This window comes from Pollicipes pollicipes, unplaced genomic scaffold (assembly GCF_011947565.3).
Source record: "Pollicipes pollicipes isolate AB1234 unplaced genomic scaffold, Ppol_2.1 Scaffold_4295;HRSCAF=5057_pilon_pilon_pilon, whole genome shotgun sequence".
Taxonomy (NCBI): Eukaryota; Metazoa; Arthropoda; class Thecostraca; order Pollicipedomorpha; family Pollicipedidae; genus Pollicipes; species Pollicipes pollicipes.
In genome coordinates this window covers 38,360,882-38,383,864 of record NW_023596461.1, presented here as the reverse complement: position 1 = coordinate 38,383,864, position 22,983 = coordinate 38,360,882, and the positions used below count along the sequence as shown (strand labels likewise).

The following is a 22,983-nucleotide window of genomic DNA, read 5'->3' as shown; positions in this document are numbered from 1 at the left end:
GAGCGTGAGCCCAGCCTTCCACTGCGTGACACGACGCGGCTGGTTTGTGTGCTGTCCGCCCAGCGTCTGGACGCCCGCGCCCGGCGCCCCGCTGACCTTGATCAGCTGCGACTGCTGGCCGTCAGGCGGCCGGCCGCGTCTCCGAGAAGCTGCAGTCGCTCTCGTCGGAGGAGCACGTGTCGCTGCAGCAGTACACCTCGGCGCTGGCGCTGCACATCGTGGCCCGCTGCTGCTTCGGACACCACATGGACGACGAGCACAGCATGCTCAGCTTCGCGCAGGAGTACGAGATCGTGAGTGGAGGTGGGCGGCGGCCACTGGTGCCGGCGCCGGCGGGCTGCAGGCCGGACGCGCAGGAGTACGAGATCGTGAGTGGAGGTGGGCGGCGGCCACTGGTGCCGGCGCCGACGGGCTGCAGGCCGGACGCGCAGGAGTACGAGATCGTGAGTGGAGGTGGGCGGCGGCCTCTGGTGCCGGCGCCCGACGGGCTGCAGGCCGGACGCGCAGGAGTACGAGATCGTGAGTGGAGGTGGGCGGCGGCCACTGGTGCCGGCGCCGACGGGCTGCAGGCCGGACGCGCAGGAGTACGAGATCGTGAGTGGAGGTGGGCGGCGGCCACTGGTGCCGGCGCCGACGGGCTGCAGGCCGGACGCCAGAGTACGAGATCGTGAGTGGAGGTGGCGGCGGCCCTGGTGCCGGCGCCGGCACCTGCAGGCCGGAGGATCACGCCACACAGCGCTGCACCGCCCCGGCACACTCGCGCCCGGGGGCCGCTCGATGGCCCGCTTGGTTTGTGTTGGTCTGTTTGCGCCTGGCTGTGCCGGTCTGTAAGCCTGCCTGTGTACCGACCAGGTGGAGTCGGCGCTACGTCAGATCCCATGTGTGTGTGTAGGTGTGCAGCTGACGTTGCTGCTACGCCTGATCTGGTGTCGGTGGGCGACGTCACTGTGACAGGCAGTTGGCCCTGTGTGTCGGTAGATGACGCCGATGTGTCTGGCTGTCGTGTGCCGACTTGTGACGTCAGCTTGGCGTCGTTGCGACGCCCATCTGTCTGCAGATGACGTCAGCGCTCTGTCGTATTCCGCTGTGACGTCATTGTTCGCCGGTTTGCCGTCGCTGCGACGCCGTCTACCTGCAGATGACGTCACCGTTCTGCCATGCCCGCTGTGACGTTAGTGTGACGTCAGCTAGCCGTGGTCTTGACTCCCGCCTGGTGCGGCAGGTGACGGCCGAGGTGACGAGCGAGGCGTGCGGTCGCCAGCTGTATGAGAGCCAGCAGGACCACCTGCTGGAGGCGGCCGCCGCTCTCCGTGACGTGGCCGCCGCCATCGTCCGCAAGCACCGCCGCGAGAACAAGTCCACGGTGGGTGCGCTACCGACGCCGGCCGCCTGGCGGTGTCGGACCGGAGCGCGCGGCCCCAGCCGACACGGACTGGCCGACGACGGCGGCTCCGGTGCGGTCCACGCCGAAGTCTGGCGGCTGGCTTGGCAGTCTCGCTGCTCCGTGCGGACCGCTCTGAACTGGCTGAGATCTGGCGACTGGGTGATTACGGCATCGCCTGCGAGGGTCTGGCTTAATGTGACATCCGTGCTGACTGTCAACGAAGGGGTACACCGTTGGCAGGGCGCCCGTGTGCGCGGACCATGGAGGGCCAGCACTGCGGTGTTCAGCTCGTCACCCGCTGTCGCCAGGTGTCGCTGGTGGAGTGGGTGGCCCTCTCGGCTCAGGGCAGTCGGGCCGGCGGCGACTCGGAGGCGCACGTCAGTGACCTGCTGGCCCTCTTCATGTTCTTCTGCGAAACACTGTCGAGCGGTGAGCAGTTGTGTAAACATCACAGCATGATGTATTGCAGCCTGGCCAAAATAGGCGGGAGCAACTGCTCATTCTAATAGCTGATCATCTTCGCCATGTGAAGCGGATGTGCAGAAGGGGGATGCGATCTGAGCCGGTGTCCGCTACATCCCTTGTGTGGTCCGTGCTTTGCTCGTCACGTTTCCTCTGACTCAGTAAGGCTCCCTCTGTGGACTCCAGCTGTGCCTGCCTTGGGCAAGGCGTGACCTTCCCCGGTGGCTTATAGCAGTGTAAGCCACTATGTGGAGACGGTGCATCTTCTCAATGCTCGTCTATTTTTGTGTACATCCGCGTTCGCGCATGGGGACCTTGCTTTCGCCAGTGCGCGTCTGGTGACAAAAGTGTAAGTTTCCAAGCGGGTGTGTCTTCCGGGAGCGTGCAGCATGGGTCCCTGATGGCTTAACGCCGGGCCGCGCCGTGTGGTATGTTGGCAGGGCTGTGCTGGACGCTGTACTACCTATCCAGCGCAGCCCAGAACCGTGCAGGACGCCGTGGTGGCAACAGTTGGCCGGAGAGCAGACGGACACCGGGTCAGTGACGACGCCTCTCCGCTCTGCCGAGTCTCCAGCTGCGGGCCTCAGCTGCCGTCCTTAACTGGGCTGCTCGGCTGGGGCAATCAGCTCGAGTCCTGAGCCGTGGTCCTGAGCTGGGGGCCCTGAGCTATGACCCTAGACTGGAACCCTGAGCTGGGGCTCTGAGCTGTGACCTTGAACTGTGATCCTGAGCGGGACCCTGAGCTGAGGTCCTGAGCTGGGACCCTGACAGGGGTCTTTGGCTGGGACCTGATCTGTAGCGTGCTGCCCTGCTGGGCTGACGCCTGCCAGGGAACGGAAAACACGCTCCCCATGGCAGCTTGCGGTAGCTTGTGATAGCCTGACGTCTGTCATACGCGAGGCCGCCACCAAGTGGCCTGTGGGGAAGCCGGACCCCATTCGGGTGTTTCAGTCGTTAGATCTTCGGAAGATGTAACTCGTGTGAGGCGTATTGTGGGATGGCCTGGCGACCTGTTCTCAGATTGGCAACTGGAACAGCCTGCAGTGATGATCTTTTCAGCATTATATGTCTTTTGACGACATTTTGAGCAGTGTGGTGACCTTGCGGGTGGGACGGTGGCTTGGCAAACCATGCGGTGACCTGCAGGACCGTGTGGTGACTATCCCAGGGTAGCGGCCCTTGTGATGATCGGGTGGTTCTTGTGACCTGGTGGTGACCCGTCGGCAGGCTGCAGGACTTCATGACCGACCCTCCCGTAAGCTGGCGGACCTTGGCCATGTGGTGACCTGACAGGACTGTGGTGATCCCGTGTAGCTTTGGTGACCCAGTGGGCCTGTCGTGATTTGGTGGGGCTGTGGTGACCTGGTCGGCCTGTTGTGACACGGTGGGGCTGTGATGATCTGCTCGGCCTGTGGTGACCTGATGGGCCTGTGGTGACCTGATGGGCCTGCTGTGGGCCTGTTGTGACCCAGTGGACGTGTGGTGACCGAGTAGACCTGTGGTGACCCTGTGGGCCTGTGGTGACCCGATGGGCCTGCTGTGGGCCTGTTATGACTCAGTGGACCTGTGGTGACCGAGTGGACCTGTGGTGACCCTGTGGGCTTGTGGTGACCCATTGTCACGTCGTCGGCAGGCTGGTGGGCCGCGTCATCCGCGAGGCCTGGCGCTTGAGCTCGGTGGTGCCGCTGACGGCGCGTTGCTACAGCTCGCCGTCGGCCGTCCAGGGCCACACGCTGCCGGCGCGCACGCCGATCGTCAGCGCCCTCTGTGTGGCGAACACGGCCGCCGGCTGGGCGCGTGCCGACAGGTTGGTGCCGCCCGCCGCCGGCACACGCGCGGGCAGGCATGTGTCGTCTGTACGGACCCGGCAGCTGTCCGCCCTGTCACACTGACACCGGCAGTGGGGGTTTGGCATTTGCTGTGGTGTTTCCCACAAGGTGTGTAGTTGGAGCGGTGGCCAAAAACTGACTGTGGACCATGTCATGAGAAGCCGCCAGCTCCGAATGATTATTCAAACACGGCGTGTGTTAGCTGTGGTCTGATTTGTGAATGACGGTGCCCTGGAAGAATGCGATTGGTCACGCCCATAGTGATGAACTGGTGACCTCAGGTTTGACCCGGCCGATTCGAGGGCGACACGCCGCCGCTGGAGCTGAACCCGCTGCCATTCCTCTCCAAACACGACGACATCGAGGGCGCCTCCAGGTGAGCGCCGCCGCCCGCCGCCACCGTGACCCGGCCCCTGCGCCCGCACGCGTGCGTCCCGGTGTGCTGGAGTGTGCGCCGCCCTGCAGGGCTGAGTGCCGACAGTTGGGGAGTTTAACGGTTTATCGGAGTTTGACCCCAGGCCGCTTGATCCGAGTCATTGGCGAGCTCACAGGCCGAGCGAGTCTCCCCCACAGTGTGAGAGGACGTTCTCAGCGTGAGAGGCCCCGACATGGACGTCACGCTTTGTAGAAGTTAAAACTCACGCGTGTAGTGATTAGAGCGCCACGAGCGTGACGTGGTTTTTAGATTAAAACCAAGGCCATGTAATAAGGTATGGTCATCCGGGAATTTTTCCGGCACCTTTCGTTCACCATTACAGCGACGTCACAAAGTCGCAACCTGGCATCACAGCGCCGGCTGCATTACCTTCGCGTCTGCTACACCGGTGCACCTTCTAACAAATGCGTCTGGTGATCGCCACAGGGCACTTCAAGAAGTAATATGAGGACATATGAAAGGGGATTTTTGTCACGCCTGTCGTTAAACAGCGAACATGGGCCTAGAAACCAGGAACCCATGTGCCATGGCACTCCCATTTGCTGAGGATGCCAAACATTGAGTCCATGGCGATGCATTGAAGCTGGTCAGCCTACAGCTGCTTAAATGCGGGTTAGCGAACCTGGCCAAGGTCCAGTCATTGCCAAAGGAAGAACTAAGTGGCACCAGGATTATCATCCGACCTGTCGCGTTGAGCCTCAGCACTATACATAATGACGCGCTGGGTTGCACTGGTGTGCGATTGAGGCATTTTGAGACGACGGAAGTGGTACGCTGCCCGGTAGAACATAGGACATTGTGGACATTGCACGTCGCGTCAGCTATGCCACGAAGCCTCCGAAGGTCGCGGTGCATGACGTTAATCAAGATCATATCCGTCACGCCATGCGGCCAAGTTATCGAACACACGTATGACTCATAATTTGCCATACTTCACTTAAACGATTCTTGCGCCACCGTACACTTCATTGTGCACATTTGGCGAGGATCCAAAAAAACGGGGGGGGGGGGAGAGGGAGGGAAAAATTATTGCGCCCAGCATGCACTTCATTGTGCACACTTGGCGAGGACCCAAAGAAACGGGGGGGGGGGGGGGAGAGAATTCTTGCGCCCAGCATGCACTTCATTGTACACACTTGGCGAGGACCCAAAAAAAACAGGGCGGGTGGGGCGGAGCTCACATAAGCACAACGATGTTCACTTCGCGCTGTCCACCTGACGTCGCACCTGTTTAGCTGCGCGCCTGGCAGTAGCTCGCTCAGCCCCAGCCTGATTAAGGCATCTGAGGTGCAGATGGATGCGCGTCTTCATTAGCTTCCGAGCAATCCGCTTGTCCAGCGCAGAGCTTTCTTAGTAGGAGCTTTGTGTGTCGCGGTCCACGACGCCAATGTCTCGGTCCATGCCTCGGTCCATCACTTGTTGGAACACGATCTCGAAAGCCTCGACAACGCTTGTCCAGGCCGGCAACGGCACCATCAGACCACCCTGTCTAATCGTGTGTATCCAGCTGTCTGGGACACAGTTGGGTGGTGCCTCTCGGGTCGACAGTCCCATACTTGGATCGAGGTGTTTGCACTTCACCGCCACGAAGCCGGCAACGAAGGCCAGCGCCCCGTGCTCGACGTTCGTGTCTTCGTCCATTTCGTCGCCGCAGTGGGGGCCATTTTCGGTCCTCTCGCCGTCACCGCCATGGAGCTTGCCTTTGCCCGATTCGTCGAACCCGCCGTTCTCGTCCACTTTGTTCAGGATGGGCATTGGAGGCATCGCGGCTGCTTGCTGGTAGGCGGCCTCCACGTCGTCCGTATGCGCTGCCGCTTCCACCACAGCTGGGTCTTGGATCTACGACACAACGATACAGCCATTTCCGCGTACCTATCAGGCGCATTAATCAGACCCTTTTACATATCACCAGTTTTGGTTTTCATTACGAGAGCAAAACGTCTTGGACCCGGACATGCCCATTCTTTTGTTATGGCATGCTTGTTTTTATACACAACCACCTTTTTGTGATCCAGTGTGACATAATCCTAGCGGGTAAGAGGGACAGTCAACGGCCGACGAGTACTGCACTGCGTGCACCACTCTGATATCTCCCTCTCCAGGTCATAACCGCGCGACGTAAAAATACACGAGAACAGCACGGCCCTCCGAGGCTCCAAACCCCCCCCCCCCCCCCCCCATCCTCCCCCGCCTCCAATCGTGTCTGCCCGTGAGGTTCAAGGCCTGTGGCGTAGGCACGGCAGCAGTTTTTTACCACGATATTACTGTATGTAATCCCGGAGTTTGGTGACCAGGCAAATAGCCTTTATTTGAAATCTCAGACACCACCATGAACAGTAACACGAAGAGCCCAAAAGTGGCTCAAAAGTAACAAGACTCGCAAGAAGCCGAGTGAACATGTACGGTACGTAGGTGAAAGAACTGCACAGGGCACCAGGGCAAACCAACATTAGAATCTTATTGATGTGCTAGGTACTGAACATACCAACGATTGTGGGGTTTGTTGGTCAGCTCACAGTGCGTAGATGTACTGTCAATGGGGCTTGGACTCGCTCGTGCAAACATACCCCTCCACCCGTCGCAAACCCTGGCTACGTCCCTGACCCCACCCCCCCCCCCCCCCCTCCGCCCGCGTAGCATGAATGGCTGTGCCACTTGTGTGGTAGTCAGGCCCCACTTCGTAAACAAGATCATGATCGGACAATTTCGCTTTAATCTCGTATTGTAGTCTACGAACTGCACAGAGCGGCACGGTTTATGCAGGCAGTAGTGACTGTGAATCGGGTTCAAATATTTCTGCATGAAACAGGCGGAAATTTTCCTTTTAAGCACACGCATGCTCACTTTGGCGTGCCGGCGATGTCCAGTCGCATGGAAGGAACTGCACTTGGTCGAAGGCACGGCTTAACACTGGGTATGAGACGGGCCTTAACCAGATGGCCAGGATCATAGTCATAATCTTGAAAATGATCAGACCAGATTATCGCATTCTCCGCATTTATAATGTTAGTCCAAGAGGAACGGTTCGCTCATGTTTTCGGGACAGTTGTATCGTTTTTTTATAGAAAAGTAAAAAAGGTTTGTATTGTGCCGTTTCACATTCTTGCAAGAAGCCACTTCACATAATAGCATCCTGCTGCCAAAAAACTGCCTTTGATGATCACTTTTGCCCCACGCTCACACACCACTTCAAAATTCTCCCATCCGCGACATAATAGCTCGCACTGAGGCAACACAATACAAACTTGATGCCACACTGCACGATAATCACGTTATTACATTCAAGACATTACATTGGTACTACGCGGCCTTCACGATAACAGACAAGACCAACCACAGCATTTCTGCGCGACGACTGCTTTCCACGCGGCGCAGTCGACGTTGCCATGCAACGCCGCAGAGCGAGCCATTGCGGCTTTGTGACGTCACCGCCGAACGTTAACCAGGCGCCAGCCCGACCAATTTCTCAAGCTGCGATGATGGCTCCCTGATTAAAACAGGACAGTTCTCGAAGAATTGTGCGGTTTGAATTGTTCTGTGGTTGCATGCAGTGCGATCAGCTGGCTTTTTTGCCGTGTTGCGTTGCGTTATCGACACAGTTTCACCGCCCCCACCTAATGAAAACGTAGCAGGTAAAGTTTTCAGCTTGCGAGGAAGCTGAAGGGCACTGGTTGAAACCGGGTCCAGGTCCGGATGAACAGACATCGCAGCAACACGAGGCTAGCGAATTTGCAATCACGCTGGCAAGAGTTTGGGTTGATGTGTGCTGACGGTCCCCCGCTACCGTGTGCAAGCGATGCGTCTGCCTTTTTTGTGATGTTCGTAAGGCTTGATGCCAGAGCCCGGCAACTGGAGCAGATGAAGACCTGGGACGAACCTCCGGGCTTTGGCGAATGCACCGGCTGCATTTTACAACATTTCAAAACTGGCGGAGACGAAAGTGCACCAGAATCAAGGATGCACCAGTAATCGACAACCACTTTTCAGGCGTTGCTATTTTTGAACCAGCCAGCGAATGCTACATCATGTTACATGAAAGGCTATATCAGCATGTTTCGCTGAGATTTCAGGAGCAGCGCGGTCTCCAGCGCAATGTTGGCAGTCAGGGATGTCATTGTTGACAGGGATGTCATTGTTGGCAGTCAGGGATGTCATTTTCCAAAATTGGTCAGGGGTACTCAGCTGAAAAGGTTGACCTATCCTGCCTACAAAACTTCATTTCTTCCCAGATTTCGACCACTTGAATTTCTCTTTTTTATTTATTCCGTAGGTCATAATTATTTTCCTGTGGATGAATGGATTTATATTTCAAGTTAATGTGAGCTGCCTTGTGAAAAGCTTAGAATTAGGTGTAATGCACATAAAAAATACATTTTGGTCGTTGGTGTCGATTGCCTGGTCATCTAGTACTTGGTTGCATTGTATTATTTTTGGCATGTACGCGATGGCACACGATAACTTACACCTGCTGTTTGCTCGCTGATGCTTTGGGCTGTAGGCTGCGCTGTCTACGCCGGTTACATGGTGCCCGGTCGCCCCCTCACCTTTCCCACAACGCACAAGCTGTCGCTGGTAATGTAAAGTGAGGAGATCAGTGAGCCCGGAATCAGTGGGCCACCGGTGATAATTCGACCTCAGGACGCTTGGACCGCGTGACTTACGCGTGCCGAGATATCAAACGGCCTGATCAGGATACAGGTCGCCGCGCAGGGTATCGCGCGTGATAACCTGGGTCTGTACCTCGCCCGCGTTCAGTCACCCCTTGCGATACGCCGCGGACTCGTCATTGACGGAGTCATGGGTCGGGTATGGCCCGTCGCCCACCTCATCCCTTATCCCTCCCGACCGGAAGAATGCGGGCTGTCCGACAAACTGAGGTCGTGCACTCTTCCGTAAAATGAGAAATACGCCACGTCGTAACTTTTCAAACACCGAGTGCAGTGTTAAGTTACTGCTCGGTTCATGAGCACTCGTGAGCCCAGAGTAGATCTGGGTGTTTTTCACCGCACTGCACTGTCTGGGAGCGCATGCGGCGGCACTGTCGACTGTGAACCGTGGAGCTGCCGTCTGTGAGCTCTGAGGCTGGCGTCTGTGAGCCGTGTGGCTGGCATCTGTGAGCTCTTGGGCTGGCGTCTGTGAGCCGTGTGGCTGGCGTCTGTGAGCCGCGCGGCTGGCGTCTGTGAGCCGTGCGGCTGGCGTCTGTGAGCCGTGAGGCTGGCGTCTGTGAGACGTGCGGCTGGCGTCTGTGAGACGTGAGGCTGGCGTCTGTGAGCCGCTCGGCTGGCGTCTGTGAGCCGTGAGGCTGGCGTCTGTGAGACGTGCGGCTGGCGCCTGTGAGCCGCGCGGCTGGCGTCTGTGAGACGTACGGCTGGCGTCTGTGAGCCGTGCGGCTGGCGTCTGTGAGCCGTGTGGCTGGCGTCTGTGAGCCGTGTGGCTGGCGTCTGTGAGCTCTGAGGCTGGCGTCTGTGAGCCGTGTGGCTGGCATCTGTGAGCTCTGAGGCTGGCGTCTGTGAGCCGTGTGGCTGGCGTCTGTGAGCTCTGAGGCTGGCGTCTGTGAGCCGTGTGGCTGGCATCTGTGAGCTCTGAGGCTGGCGTCTGTGAGACGTACGGCTGGCGTCTGTGAGCCGTGCGGCTGGCGTCTGTGAGCCGTGAGGCTGGCGTCTGTGAGCCGTGTGGCTGGCGTCTGTGAGCCGTGCGGCTGGCGTCTGTGAGCCGTGTGGCTGGCGTCTGTGAGCTCTGAGGCTGGCGTCTGTGAGCCGTGCGGCTGGCGTCTGTGAGCCGTGTGGCTGGCGTTTGTGAGCCGTGCGGCTGGCGTCTGTGAGATGTGCGGCTGGCGTCTGTGAGCCGTGCGGCTGGCGTCTGTGAGATGTGCGGCTGGCGTCTGTGAGCCGTGCGGCTGGCGTCTGTGAGATGTGCGGCTGGCGTCTGTGAGCCGTGAGGCTGGCGTCTGTGAGATGTGCGGCTGGCGTCTGTGAGCCGTGCGGCTGGCGTCTGTGAGATGTGCGGCTGGCGTCTGTGAGCCGTGCGGCTGGCGTCTGTGAGATGTGCGGCTGGCGTCTGTGAGCCGTGCGGCTGGCGTCTGTGAGATGTGCGGCTGGCGTCTGTGAGCCGTGCGGCTGGCGTCTGTGAGATGTGCGGCTGGCGTCTGTGAGACGTGCGGCTGGCGTCTGTGAGCCGTGAGGCTGGCGTCTGTGAGCTCTGAGGCTGGCGTCTGTGAGCCGTGTGGCTGGCGTCTGTGAGCCGTGTGGCTGGCGTCTGTGAGCTCTGAGGCTGGCGTCTGTGAGCCGTGCGGCTGGCGTCTGTGAGCCGTGTGGCTGGCGTTTGTGAGCCGTGCGGCTGGCGTCTGTGAGATGTGCGGCTGGCGTCCGTGAGACGTGCTGCTGGCGTCCGTGAGACGTGCGACTGGCGTCTGTGAGCCGTGTGGCTGGCGTCTGACGTCCGTCTCGCCGACAGCCTGTACCAGGAGCTGGTGACAGAGGTGCTGCACGTGCTGCTGACCCCCTCTCAGCTGGAATTGCTGCCCGACCAGAGCCAGGAGCAGCTGATGACTCTCGTCACCACGCCGCGCGAGGACGTCTGGGTCTCGGTCAGCCCGCGCTCCGCCGACGCCTAGTCACGTCGGCGTGACGTCACGCTGCCGTGACGTGTGTGCGCGTGGTGAGTGAGGACGGCAGCGCGGGGTGGCGCCGTTGCTGTCAGGAGAGGGCCGGATGCACCGTGTTCTCGGACGGCGCGCTGCCGGCCGGGCGGGACGCTGCCTGCGCCGGAAGGCGCGCCGCGTGGCCGCCGGCGGGGCGATCAGGGTGGCACGAAGCCGTCGGACTGGCCTTGCCGTTCGGCCCGGGCACGAAGCCGTCGGACTGGCCTTGCCGTTCGGCCCGGTGGGGCGGACACACGCTCGTGGTCGAAGATGGTCGGTGAGGGGCGGTTGGGCGGATACTTACCAGTGTGCTGGTGACGGCCGGCCGTCAGGTGGTTGTCAAACCGGGCATCGCCCGTGCGTATCGTGGGCTTGTCGATCTGTGGGTGTTCCGCTACTGTGCGTAACGATCGCGATTCTGTGAGAATGACTAGCTGGGCGCACTGCCGTGTTTGGTCTGTCCTCGTTTTCTTTGCTCTCCGTTGGGCTCTGCACATGCTTCGAGTTCGTTGCTCTGTGATCTGCCTTGCCTATTTAGCACTTGTGAGTTGTCGTGGCACTTTTGTGCGAAAAGGGTGCATTATTTTTGCAAAGGTCGGTGTTGTCAGTGTCGGGATATTTTGCGTGTCGCCATCGCATCGCCATAGACAAATAACAGAGCTGTGCTTCGTGCCGGCGTGTTTTCCTGGCGAGCTGAGTAGGAGCAGGCGGCGACCGCCACGGCCGGGGCGGGGTGGCCTTGTTAGAGAGAGCCCTAATGCGAGACGGCTGAGGGCGCATGGTAATGTGATCGGCCGGCAGATAGCAGAACACGGGAGATTGAGCTGACTCGCGACGGACGAGCCGTCTAGTCAAGTTCCCAGCGGAGCTTGTCCACGCTGTCACCTGAATACGGCTGTTACAGTAGGGGTTGAGAACGTGCTGATCCGAAACAAGCGAACTTATTTTGAATCACGGGCAGCGCCATCGCTAGCAGGGTGTAAATAGCAACGCCTTTCAGCTGTAGCGCCCCGAGCGCTCGTTCTAACAACAGCCTTTTCGGCCTATCAGTCTTCTCAGTCAAACACCTCGTTCGTTGTTTTCGACGACCAAAACCTCACGTTGCCGGCTTACCGCGATCAGTACTTATCGTGTTCCAAGTGTACGGACAGCCAGCGGATCGGAAAACTCCCGTCCATTTACGGGGTACGCTGCGGCCAGCATGCAACGACACGCCTCCTGATTCACTGGCGCAGGACGCCCACTGATAAGGTCCGCCGACTCTGGCTAGCGGACGATTGGCCAGGGGTGCGGCGGTGGCAGTGGGTGCAGAGCTTGCGTTCCACCACCAATAAGTAGCCCAATCGTCATACGGAGATCCGATGGTGCATGTTTACCGACATCGCCGCATAGTGGACAGTCGATGACAAAGGCGGCTGGTTGCGACTACGGTCTGCCACCAAGAGCGGCTCCAGCAGTGAACAGGAGCTCTCAGCCCGAAATGTATTACAATCCGCCCTCACGGCCTCCTCCCACTCCATGTCCGTTCCCTTTCCATGAACACCACGAGCTAATGCAAATCCGCACACACGCGTCGCGCAAGACACGACGGATAGTAATGGTACCGTCCGACCTCATTCATGCGTGGCATCAGACACATCCCGCCATTCAGAAGCTCATGTCTGCCGCAGCGTCCTGACGCCGTTGCCACCGCCGGCACCGGCCGTACAGACGTCATCGATCGCCTACGCCGCCGTCCAGCGGCTGAGATCGGCTGGAGCAGCAGGCCCGTCGGCAGCTGCCGCCAGCTGCAGCTGCCGCAGCCGCCCGTAGGCAGTCGGTGCGCCGACAGACCGCCACCACCGCAGCGGGGCGCCCCCTCCCTCCGTCGTTGGGCGCGCGCTCCGTGGACGTGTGCTGCTGAGTGAGCACCTCCGCAATGAGAGTGTCCTTTCGGGCTTCGGATAGGCGCGGAAGGCGGGTTCGATAAGAACAGCCCGCTTTGGTGACCCGGTTCAGGACCGGCGAACGCTAAGGTCGGCTGACCTTGCAACCAGTACGCGAGGCTAGCCCAACCGTTATGTTGCGGAAATGCCTATGTGATAAACGGGACAGACTTGAACGCCAAACTAACGTGCTTCAGTGAGAACCCAAGGACCTTAATCGAATGTTCTAATATAGATGCATACCTAGGGATCGCATGGTTATCGCACACACGCAAAAATATAAGGCCATGCGTACCATATGAATAACGAGTGGTCCGTCACTCAGCTGGTCATGCTGAGCAGAAAATAAACGCTACATTACCTCTGCTAGAGCACGGCACGCGTCCCCAGGCGAGGGCAGCGGGCGTATCCCGGTCAGGCCTCCTCTGGTTTCCACTGCACCCAGCAGTCTCCAGGGGGCGGCGCCAGGGTTGTCACGGTCACGCGGGCGCTCGAGCGCCGTCGCAGAACAGTGTCACGCCGCGTCCTCTGTCCCAGTCACTGACCAGGCCGATCACGCTCTCTCGTCCACAGGACCACTTCTGTCTACCTCACAACCACAGGCACGGGCGTGGCGCTGCCGGTCGGCCGGCGCCCCCGTGCGGTCCGGTCGGATCAGGTCAGGTCAGTGAGCAGTAGCCGCCGCACAGGCCCCGGTTGTCGCGTTCGGCGTCTCCCAGGCGCACCTGGCCCTCCCGGCGCGTCTCCTCCGACTCCCACAAGCCGGGAGTCTGGATGATCTGTGGACAGAGCACTGTCATGTGGCACATCACCACAGACGGCCGACACGGTACATCGCCACAGATGGCCGACACTGCACCTCACCACAGATTGCCGACCCGGCACCTTACCACAGACGGCCGACACGGCACCTTACCACAGATGGCCGACACGGTACATCGCCACAGATGGCCGACACGGCACCTCACCACAGATGGCCGACACGGTACATCGCCACAGATGGCCGACACAGCACCTCACCACAGACGGCCGTATGGCACCTCACCGCAGACGGCCGACATGGCACCTCACCACAGACGGCCGACATGGCACCTCACCACAGACGGCCGACATGGCACCTCACCACAGACGGCCGACATGGCACCTCACCACAGACGGCCGACACGGCACCTTACCGCAGACGGCCGACACGGCACCTCACCACAGACGGCCGACACGGCACCTCACCACAGACGGCCGACATGGCACCTCACCACAGACGGCCGACATGGCACCTTTAGCACACTGGGGACGGAGACACGGGACTTCCACACAGACTGGAGGCGGAGACACAGGACCTCCACACAGACTGGAGACGGAGACGCAGAACCTCCACACAGACTGGGAACGGAGACACGGGACCTTTGCACGGACTGGGGATGGAGACACCACGGGACCTCCACACAGCCTGGGGACGGAGACACGAAACCTCCACACAGACTGGGGACGGAGACACGGGACCTTGGCACAGACTGGGGACAGAGACACGAGACCTCCCCACAAACTGGGGACGGAAACACAGAACCTCCACAGACTGGAAACAGAGACACGGGACCTTGGCACAGACTGGGGACGGAGACACGAGGCCTCCACACAGACTGTGGACGGAGACACGAGACCTCCCTACAGACTAGGGACGGTAAGACAGGCCTCACAACCAACGGAGCGCAACACAGGATTTCTTCACGGAGCCGGGCTGTGACACAAAACCTTCCGACACACTATGGACGGCAGCATAGAACCCTCCGAAATACCGTGGACGGTCACAAAATCTCGCACCGACTGTATCCGGTGGCACGCGATCTCGGGTATACGAGCGCAGTACCTTTTCACAGATGCAGAATGCTGTATGTGACTCGGCCCGATAACGACCCTCAGTGAGCACAACACTGAACAGGCGACGTCGGTCAACACACCGATTGACCGACGCCGTACTAATCAAACACAGTGCAGACAACGCCAGTTAAGGGTTTCGAAAGAGCGCAGATGACAACAACCGGATGGAATGCAGCGTTCACGATGGCAGTGTGCTATCACATCGCTGGCCATCAGTCGGGTGGCGTCAGCGCTCGCGGAGCGGTGACTGGCTGGCCAGCCGGCGGCGGGGCGCCTCACCTTCTGGACGAGCTCCTCGAACGCCAGCTGCACGCCCTCCCGCGTCTTGGCGCTCGACTCGATGTGCAGCATTTGATGGCGACGGGCGAAGGCCATCCCCTCCTGTCGACTCACCACCCGCTCCTCCTGGCGGGCGGCGCGCGCGCGGCCTCGTCACAGCGCGCCAATCGGCGAGTCAGCGCCACCAGTGCAGGCACGACCGCGTGACTGAGACCGAACACATCGGGACACGGTGACGGGCGAGCTCGCTCGGACCGACCGCGTGACTGAGACCGAATACATCGGGACACGGTGACGGGCGAGCTCGCCCGGATCGGGTGCGGGAGGCAGGCACGACCGCGTGACTGAGACCGAACACATCGATACTCGGCGACGGGCGAGCTCGCTCGGATCGGGTGCGGCAGGCAGGCACGACCGCGTGACTGAGACCGAACACATCGATACACGGTGACGGGCGAGCTCGCTCGGATCGGGTGCAGCAGGCGAGCACGCACGAGCTATGCATCATAACGGGACGACGACAATGGTTCCGTCAGCAGTCACTGTACGACTGTACACGCATGCTTAGTGTCTGCATACAAACCTTGTCGATCTTGTTTCCGACCAGCATCTTGACGATGTTGGAACGGTTGGCGTAGGTCTGAAGTTCATTGAGCCACATATCTAGCTTGCTGAAACTGACCCGGTTGGCCACGTCGTAGACGAGAATGACGCCCTGCGCGCCGCGGTAGTAACTCGGCGTCAGGGTGCGGAAGCGCTCCTGGCCGGCCGTGTCCTGTCGGGTGGAACAGCCAGGTCACGCGACAAAGCAGGCTCCCATCAGCTGACCATGGCCTGAAGAAGTTAACCACAATGGGTCATTGTTGCCTGTACATGAATGGACCACAAGATGGCTTGGTGTAAATCCGACTCCCGGGTCTGAATTCACAACGATAGTGATATGTCCGTTGTCCGGGCATTATTCACAGCCACGGAACATGGGTACGACAGGCGCGGGATCTGACGTCACCTTGATCATGTCGATTGTCCGGACGAATCACAACTAATGACATATGGGGCCTTTATAAAAACCACAAACTTCGAGCTGACATACCCAGATGGCCAGTTTGACCCTGTTGCCCTCGACATTGATGGTTTTGACCTTGAAGTCGACCCCGATGGTAGCGCTCTGGTCGGGATCGAAGGTATTGTCCACAAAACGCAGCAACAAACTGAAACAAAGTAGCTCCGTCGTGGTGGCTGACAACTTAACAGCATATTCGGCCTACAACAACCAAAAACTGCTGCACAGCTCCTGGCTGGCTTAAGTAAACAGCGTATCATCTGATGCTTGCCAAGTTACAAACATGCTAGCAGTCAGTCGCCTTTTGCGACGCGCAACGTGACGGCGGAGAATATTGTTGTCGCCGCGCAAATAACAAACGAAAAATTGCGAATGAAACCTGTCAGCTTTGAGGCCCTTTAAGAAACGAGCTTCAAAGGCGTTCAAATATCCCACCTCGATGACTTTGGTAGGTGAAGATGTGCTGATATCAAGGCGCGATGTCACTGATAGAGGTGCGTTGATGGTCACTCCGCACACAAGTTTATGAATCATATTGCTGGGATATGGGCACGCGACGGGCCCCACAGGCCTGGTTACTGTGATCGACGAGACGAGGGGGCTTGGAATAGTTAACATGCGCTCGGTCGGGGGTCCGCGACAACCGCGCCCCGCCGGGGGGGGGGGGGGGGGGCAGCTAATTTCCCCCGGGATATCCAACTTCTAAACATCTTACTAAAAAAAAACAAAGATATTGTTGCGAAGGTCACGTCAAATCATGAAAAATGTGCACCAGATTGTTTAACTTAAGGTCACTGTGAGGTCCCCAGAGGATACGAAAGGTCAAAAACGGTCGTTCCGATAGATGTAGTTGACACCTATGTTGACAACTCTGGGGAGTTCATTCCGACCATTTCTGTTCCCCCGCTATGGTGCATTCAGGTCAGCTGACCATTCAAAATTGGTCCACCAATAGCCACAAGAATGACGCTTTTCGGTTTTCTCTCACCATGTGGTTCCAAAAAAGTTTATTGCATTGGGTGCAGCTGTGGAGCAAAAGTATCCCAGACACAAAAATACCATTTTTGGGCTGACCTAGATGCCAGCTGGATCTGCTACAGTCAAATTTATACACACACAAATGAAAAAAACTGAAATGATCACTGGGTCCAAGTGACCAGTAAAATTTTTTGCTGCGGTGTGCACTTTAATTTGATCTGATCAAGACCTGGCATCAAACCTAAAACCACCCCAAAACAGATGCTCCATGGCTTATGCATGACTGCAAGCATCAGCACACTTTGACACATGCTTTATGGCACACACTTCCATTTTCTCCCATCAGTACTAGCGATTGTCATGTTACTGCGACCCCTGGTTGCTGAGATCTGGACCCATTCCTAACCCTTAGTTCCTTAGCTTTTTGTAAGTTGTCAATTTGTGTTTCCCATTAATTGAACTGTGAAACACAATGGCAGTGTTGTGATGTTGCAAAACCATGTTCCCTGATCAAACCAGTCTGAACTTAAGTGCTGCAAACATATAGAACAAATTTTTAAACTATTGAAAATGTCATGATGCCAAACTTCCCTCTGGTCCCATCAGTGGTTGCAGATGTGAGGAAGCCCATCACCATTGTGATTGGCTTGGCCACCAAAGCTGCCAAATCTCTAGTTATTTATAGATTGAGATTCACTTGACCTGAGGCCTCACCTGTAATAATGAAGTGCCAACAACCATGTGCCAACTAGCATGTGAGGCTGTACCATATTTTGTGGTCTAGCTAGAGTAGCTTTGTTAATTTGGAATTATTTCTGCCAACAACATATGCAAAACAGATGGGTTAAATCTGCTTAAAGTTTTACATGCATTTTGTCATTCATTTTAAGGTGGCCAGAGAGACAAGGTGGGATAGTTTTGATGAACACATAATTGTGGTTAAAAATCCTTTTAAGTCTCTCCTAATGCTTTGATGTGCCAGTCTCATCTCTGGATATACATATATATATATATATATATATATATATATATATATATATATATATATATATATATATATATATATATATTTCAAATGGGTCCTTCCCCATGCCATGCACAGCGACCTACCTTGACTTGCCAGTGCCGCTTTCACCTATGATCAGGATTTTCAATGTAGCCAAAATGGCATCTTCCTCCATCATTCTGACCTTTCAAGTTCAAATTGTCTGAAATAGCAGAAGCTGGTAGTGAATGGCATGGAGAGACATGGCAATGTTGTGGTGATATACATAGGTGATAGGAGAAACTTCCCAGAAAGAGGTGATGCCATAACCAGCTTTGAGGGCAATTAATTATTTTCATCTGTCATGATGGGGATCATGTTTAACATTGTTGGAAAGAGTGGGTGCCACAACCTTGGCAACCATACACCTACATTTCTACACATGTATGGTTTGTTTGCTTTTTTGTTTAAAGACAAGTTCATGTTAAAAACTCTTGCTGTTTTGCTTGAGTTGAATCATAACTGAACTTTCACAAGGCAGTCATGGTACATGGCATCAAGTATTGCGAGGTAAATTAAGGATGGCTAATTGTAATGCACCACATAGCATGCCTGTTAGACCATACACCAAAGTTGGGTAAAAAATAATTTACACAATAAATTTACAAAATAATTACCATTATGAACTTGTTTCTATCTAGAAGTCTCTCATAAACTAGTGACAGGTTTCCTATCATGTAGATTAGAAATAAATTACACTCCATTAGGCCCTCTCAAAGAAAAATATCTGACCTAACAAACAAAAATGCACACAGATACACATGCCCACACCAATTTTCTGCATATCTGTGAAAGTTTTGCTCATTGGGAACTTCAAATGGTACCTTACAATGAAATTTCTATCATTTCAGCTCACCAATGTATAAACATAATTGTTGTGCTTGGCATCTGGAATCAGAGGTGTAAACCAATACATGCACAATGTTCTGCATCCAACTTTCAACCCTCATGTCAAAGGAGTGGTGCTTTACAAGGCACTCAGTTGCTGAGGCTGGGTATATAATGACATCTGCATGTCACTCTGGCAAAAAGGGCAGCACCTTGGGCACCATAAGATGGTACACTTTAGTCCCAGCCTATTGTCACATGTGACTTGGTTGAGCATAATCAGATGCAATCAAAATGCATTGCATGTATGCTTTCTTAACAGCACATGTATGGATGTATGTCAACATCACCTAAGTTGTTTGTGTCCTGCTGGATCAGGATTCCATCACATGATAAGCCATGCATTTGATGTGGCAGGGCTAATGTTTTTGCTGGGCCCATAATCCTGAATGGAAAATTATGCTGGAATAGTTGTCGAGCTGGGCAAGTTCACGCCACAAGCATCGCAAATCAGCATCTCACAAAGGTCCAACCAGGTCCCAACACGCAAGAATACGTCGGCAGTGGGGCTGGGCGTTGCCATTGATACATAAATTACAAATGCAGACGGTAAAATGCCAACTCCCGACAGCAAACACCTTAGGCCTACCAAATAAATTGCACAATTGATGACCGTCCTAGGTCACGCAGAACTCGCGACGAATTTAATGGAAACGCAACTCACGGACAGATGCAACCCAGCGCCCGCGCAGTACAGCACTGGGTGCTATGATAATCCCAGCGGAGATTCTGGGGTTCTCTAAACAAAGAAGCTGTATGCTCAAGGTTATCGCAATGCGTTGATCACTAACCTAATGATCACTAAATGGCGCATGAGAGACATATGCTCAGAGTCTGATTCGCAAAGACAGCTGGCAGTTTGACTGACGGGACGGGGGCGGAGGGGCCTACGGAGACTGACGCATACGCATAAGAGTTTTGATCAGCACGCGGGCGTTGAAGGGGTTGGAGGTATGCAAAACTAGACCAAACAGAATGTAACGCCTTTTATAGTGGTGATAAGCTGAAATAATAATATGTTATCCCTGCGTCTGACGAACAATTGCTGCTAATATTCATGTTGTGTCAGAGCATTGTGTAGCACTTCAGTTGTTAAACCGGCCTAGACAACGTGTATGGCGGGTTAACATAGCCTCATTAAACTTTGCTTAGCAGCTTCTTTGAATTTGGAACTACCTGTGCATATACATCCACTCAGCATAATGTTGTCCAATATGTACTTTCAAAGTTAAAAAATACCTAAACATGAATGCTTCCAGGTCATGGCTCTGGACTTGGTGGCTGTGTGGGATGTACCATGCAATGATGGCATCCACCAAATTGAAGTTGAGCATGGTACCATCTCTGGCAAGCGTATCATCAAGGTTGATGGACAAGTAAGCCTTTTTAAATTTCATACAGAGACTGAGCTGTTCTTCTTTATGTGATTGCATTGACAATCCATGCTTCATTATGCAGCATGGACACAGCATCACTTCCTAAATTTTCTTGAATCCAAACAGATGCATACCTCTGGTTTTTTTTTATAATGCTGGTATGACATGATGAAATGGCATGTTGCCATGCATCATGGTCAGACAGGAGATGATGTGGCAGGAAAAAGGGTAGGGTGAGACTGGACATTCTTATGTTCTTGTGACCTGACTAAGAGGTGTGTTGGAACCAGATGTTCACTTGTTCTTGTGGCCTCAGGAGGTGGTGCAGAGGGAGTAGACACTCATGTGTTCTCAAGGCATCAGGAGGTTGTGCAGTGGGACTGGATGCTCACATGTTCACATGGCTCAGATGGTGTGGCAGGACTGAATGCTGATGTGTTCTCCTGACCTCAGGAGGTGGTGTGGCTGTACTGGATGCTTGTGTGCTTCATAAATGCAGGTGGTGGTGGCGGTGAAGTGGGACTGGATGCTCATGTTTCTCACTACCTCAGGAGGTGGTGTGGAGAACTGGAGTTCACATGCTCTGCTCACATCAGGAGGTGGTGCAGTGAGACTAGATGTTTGTGTTCTGACCTCAGAATGTAGTGTGGTGGGACTGGACACTCGTGTGTTCTAATGATCTCACGAGGTGATGCTGCGGGACTGGGTGCTCACGGGTCCTCCTGATCTCAGGTGGTGGTGTGGGATTGGATGCTCACATTTCTCATGACATCAGGAGGCGGTGCTGAAGGACTAGATGCTCATGTGTTCTCCTGACCTGAAGAGGTTGTGCTGTGGGACTGGATGCTCACTTGTTCCCGTGACCTCAGGAGGTGGTGCGCCGGGACTGGATGTTCCGCCTCGTCGGCAGCGAGTCGTTCGAGGTGGGCAAGCAGCGCGTCCGCTGCACCGTCAAAATCGAGCCGTTCGGCGCGTTCGCCTATCAGTACTCCCTCGACGTCGACGGCAAGGCCTTCCGCAACTTCACCCAGCACCAGTCCAAGGTCATGCGCACTTGGCTGGTGAATGCCTCCGAAGGCACATACAGGGTCGTCCTCGGTAAGCAGCGGGGTGAGGTGGCCACACACGGCGCGGCTCCGTGCGGTGTCTTGGGAGGGAACGCTGGGCGGCAACGGCGGCGCAGCACACCTCTGGGCATTCAAAGACATTTTAAAGCCTCGTTAGAGAAATTTAAAATAGTGAAATTGCGCAAATGCCGTGCATGTCAGCTGTGCATCTCTAGACCTTGTGACGGGAGTCTCGCTGCCGTCGCCAGTTCGTGTCGATCACCGTGACCGCCAGGGCCAGAACTCACCGTCCGCCGGCGGTGTTTCAGAGAAGGGCACGCTGGACGTATGGGTGAACGGACGGAAACTGGAGACAGCGGTAAGCCACTGTATCAGGTGCTGGGCAAAGCGTTCAGCTCGGGTCCGTCACGCACCGGGGCCGTTGTGCACTGGAGCCGTCTCATACGCACTGGGAACGTTTCCCGAGCGCGGGGGGCGTCTTCTGCGAATAGATTTCATGTTTTGACGGTTGTTTGCTGGGCAGTACTTGTTATGTGTGCCTGGACGCGAAGAGGGCGGGGCACGCCGGCGGACTTTGTGGACAGCTGAGGTCCCAAGTCCGTGCCCTGTGTTATCGACAGCTCGCCGTCTCCCCGGGTGGGTATATCTGCCTCGGCACACCAGACGCGTGGGACGGCCCAAGCGCGGCAGCCGCCGCCAACAGCGCTGTATACCACGAGCGGCCGCCGTCGCCTCCAGCGGTGCCTGACCGATCGCCCGCCGGCAGGGCGAGTTTGTCGACGACGGCACTGAGACCCACTTCGAGGTGGCCAAGCAGCCAGCCTTCATCAGGGCCGTGACGAGCGGCGACAAACGCCAGGGCCTCGTCTACTCGCTGTACGTGCGCGAACAGCTCATCCCTGAGTACAAGGAGAGCATATAGACGAGATGCTGCCGTCGATGACGTCACGGTGACGTCACTGCAACCGGCTGGGCTGGCGTCACTGGATTACCTGCTGCCGGCGGGGCTGGCGTCTGCGAGCGCCGGAGGAAGGGCGTCGGGGCGCCGACACACCACCACGATCGTTCTGTGGCTAGCTCTATGGCCCTGATCGAATCACACGTGTGGCACCGATCTGTCGCACCGATCCTTCGCACCGATCTGTCGCGCTGATCCGTTGCACCGATCTGTTGCGCCGATCTGTCGCGTTGTCCGGGCAGTCCGCAGCACCATCAGCGGAGAGTGGTGGGCTGACGGGTCCACAGGCCCGCCAGCGGCCCTCCTCCGCCAGTGCAATGTTTAAGTCGTCCATGGGCGCCTCACCCCCTGTCGGCGTATTCTCGAGATCTCAGTAGCTGCGGCTCCACCGTCCGTTCTAGTCAGATTTGAGTGTGTTTGAGCGTGCCGTCGGCGCTGTGCGCGGCCGTGATCTCGGCACATATGCGGCCGCAGACGTGATGTGCGGTGTGGTGGCTGCCGCCATGAGTAGTGTTTGTCACGATCTCCGAACTCCGTCCACGTAGATGTTTACTCCTCGCTTTTGGGAAATAGCTCAGTTGGTCGGCAGGCGCCGTCGGGCAGCAGGCGTCGTGTGTTGGCTGGTGTTGCGCCAGCTGTTCGGACGGTGACGCCCATGACGGCGCTGGGCGGGCGTCTGCCCCGCTCTGGACGCCCGGCGCGCTGTCCAGCGGTCTCGCTCCCCGGGCTGCATGGCCTCTGATGGCGGCATCATACATGGACGACGCGGCTCCATCCC

The 22,983-nt window shown here is 56.6% G+C and overlaps 2 protein-coding genes and 1 long non-coding RNA gene across 5 annotated transcripts; 2 read left to right on the top strand and 1 right to left on the bottom strand.

Annotated features, from left to right (window-relative positions):
* Positions 1-2,352: 2,352 nt before the first annotated feature.
* LOC119097091 (uncharacterized) lies at positions 2,353-3,969 on the top strand. Its single transcript, XR_005094126.1, has 3 exons — positions 2,353-2,382; positions 3,480-3,653; positions 3,957-3,969. It is a non-coding gene; the product is annotated as an uncharacterized LOC119097091 (long non-coding RNA).
* Positions 3,970-12,219: 8,250 nt separating this feature from the next.
* Positions 12,220-21,619, bottom strand: LOC119097089 (ras-related protein Rab-18-B). 3 transcript variants are annotated; one of them, XM_037220132.1, is made up of 6 exons: positions 21,535-21,619; positions 17,982-18,079; positions 15,924-16,041; positions 15,414-15,605; positions 14,831-14,956; positions 12,220-13,455 (listed from the first exon to the last, which is right to left on the bottom strand). In XM_037220132.1, exons 2-6 carry the CDS (start codon positions 18,053-18,055, stop codon positions 13,336-13,338), a joined length of 630 nt encoding a protein of 209 aa, XP_037076027.1. In that variant the 5' UTR covers positions 18,056-18,079; positions 21,535-21,619; the 3' UTR covers positions 12,220-13,335. The 3 variants fall into 3 exon arrangements, with proteins under 3 accessions (XP_037076027.1, XP_037076026.1, XP_037076028.1); XM_037220131.1 differs by lacking the exon at positions 21,535-21,619 and adding an exon at positions 19,469-19,507; XM_037220133.1 differs by lacking the exon at positions 21,535-21,619 and adding an exon at positions 19,394-19,412.
* Positions 19,633-22,936, top strand: LOC119097090 (fas apoptotic inhibitory molecule 1). The gene is made up of 5 exons (XM_037220134.1): positions 19,633-19,755; positions 20,064-20,180; positions 21,050-21,278; positions 21,556-21,605; positions 22,014-22,936. The coding sequence occupies exons 2-5, from the start codon at positions 20,067-20,069 to the stop codon at positions 22,167-22,169; spliced, it is 549 nt and encodes a 182-aa protein (XP_037076029.1). The 5' UTR covers positions 19,633-19,755; positions 20,064-20,066; the 3' UTR covers positions 22,170-22,936.
* The last annotated feature ends 47 nt before the right edge of the window (positions 22,937-22,983 follow it).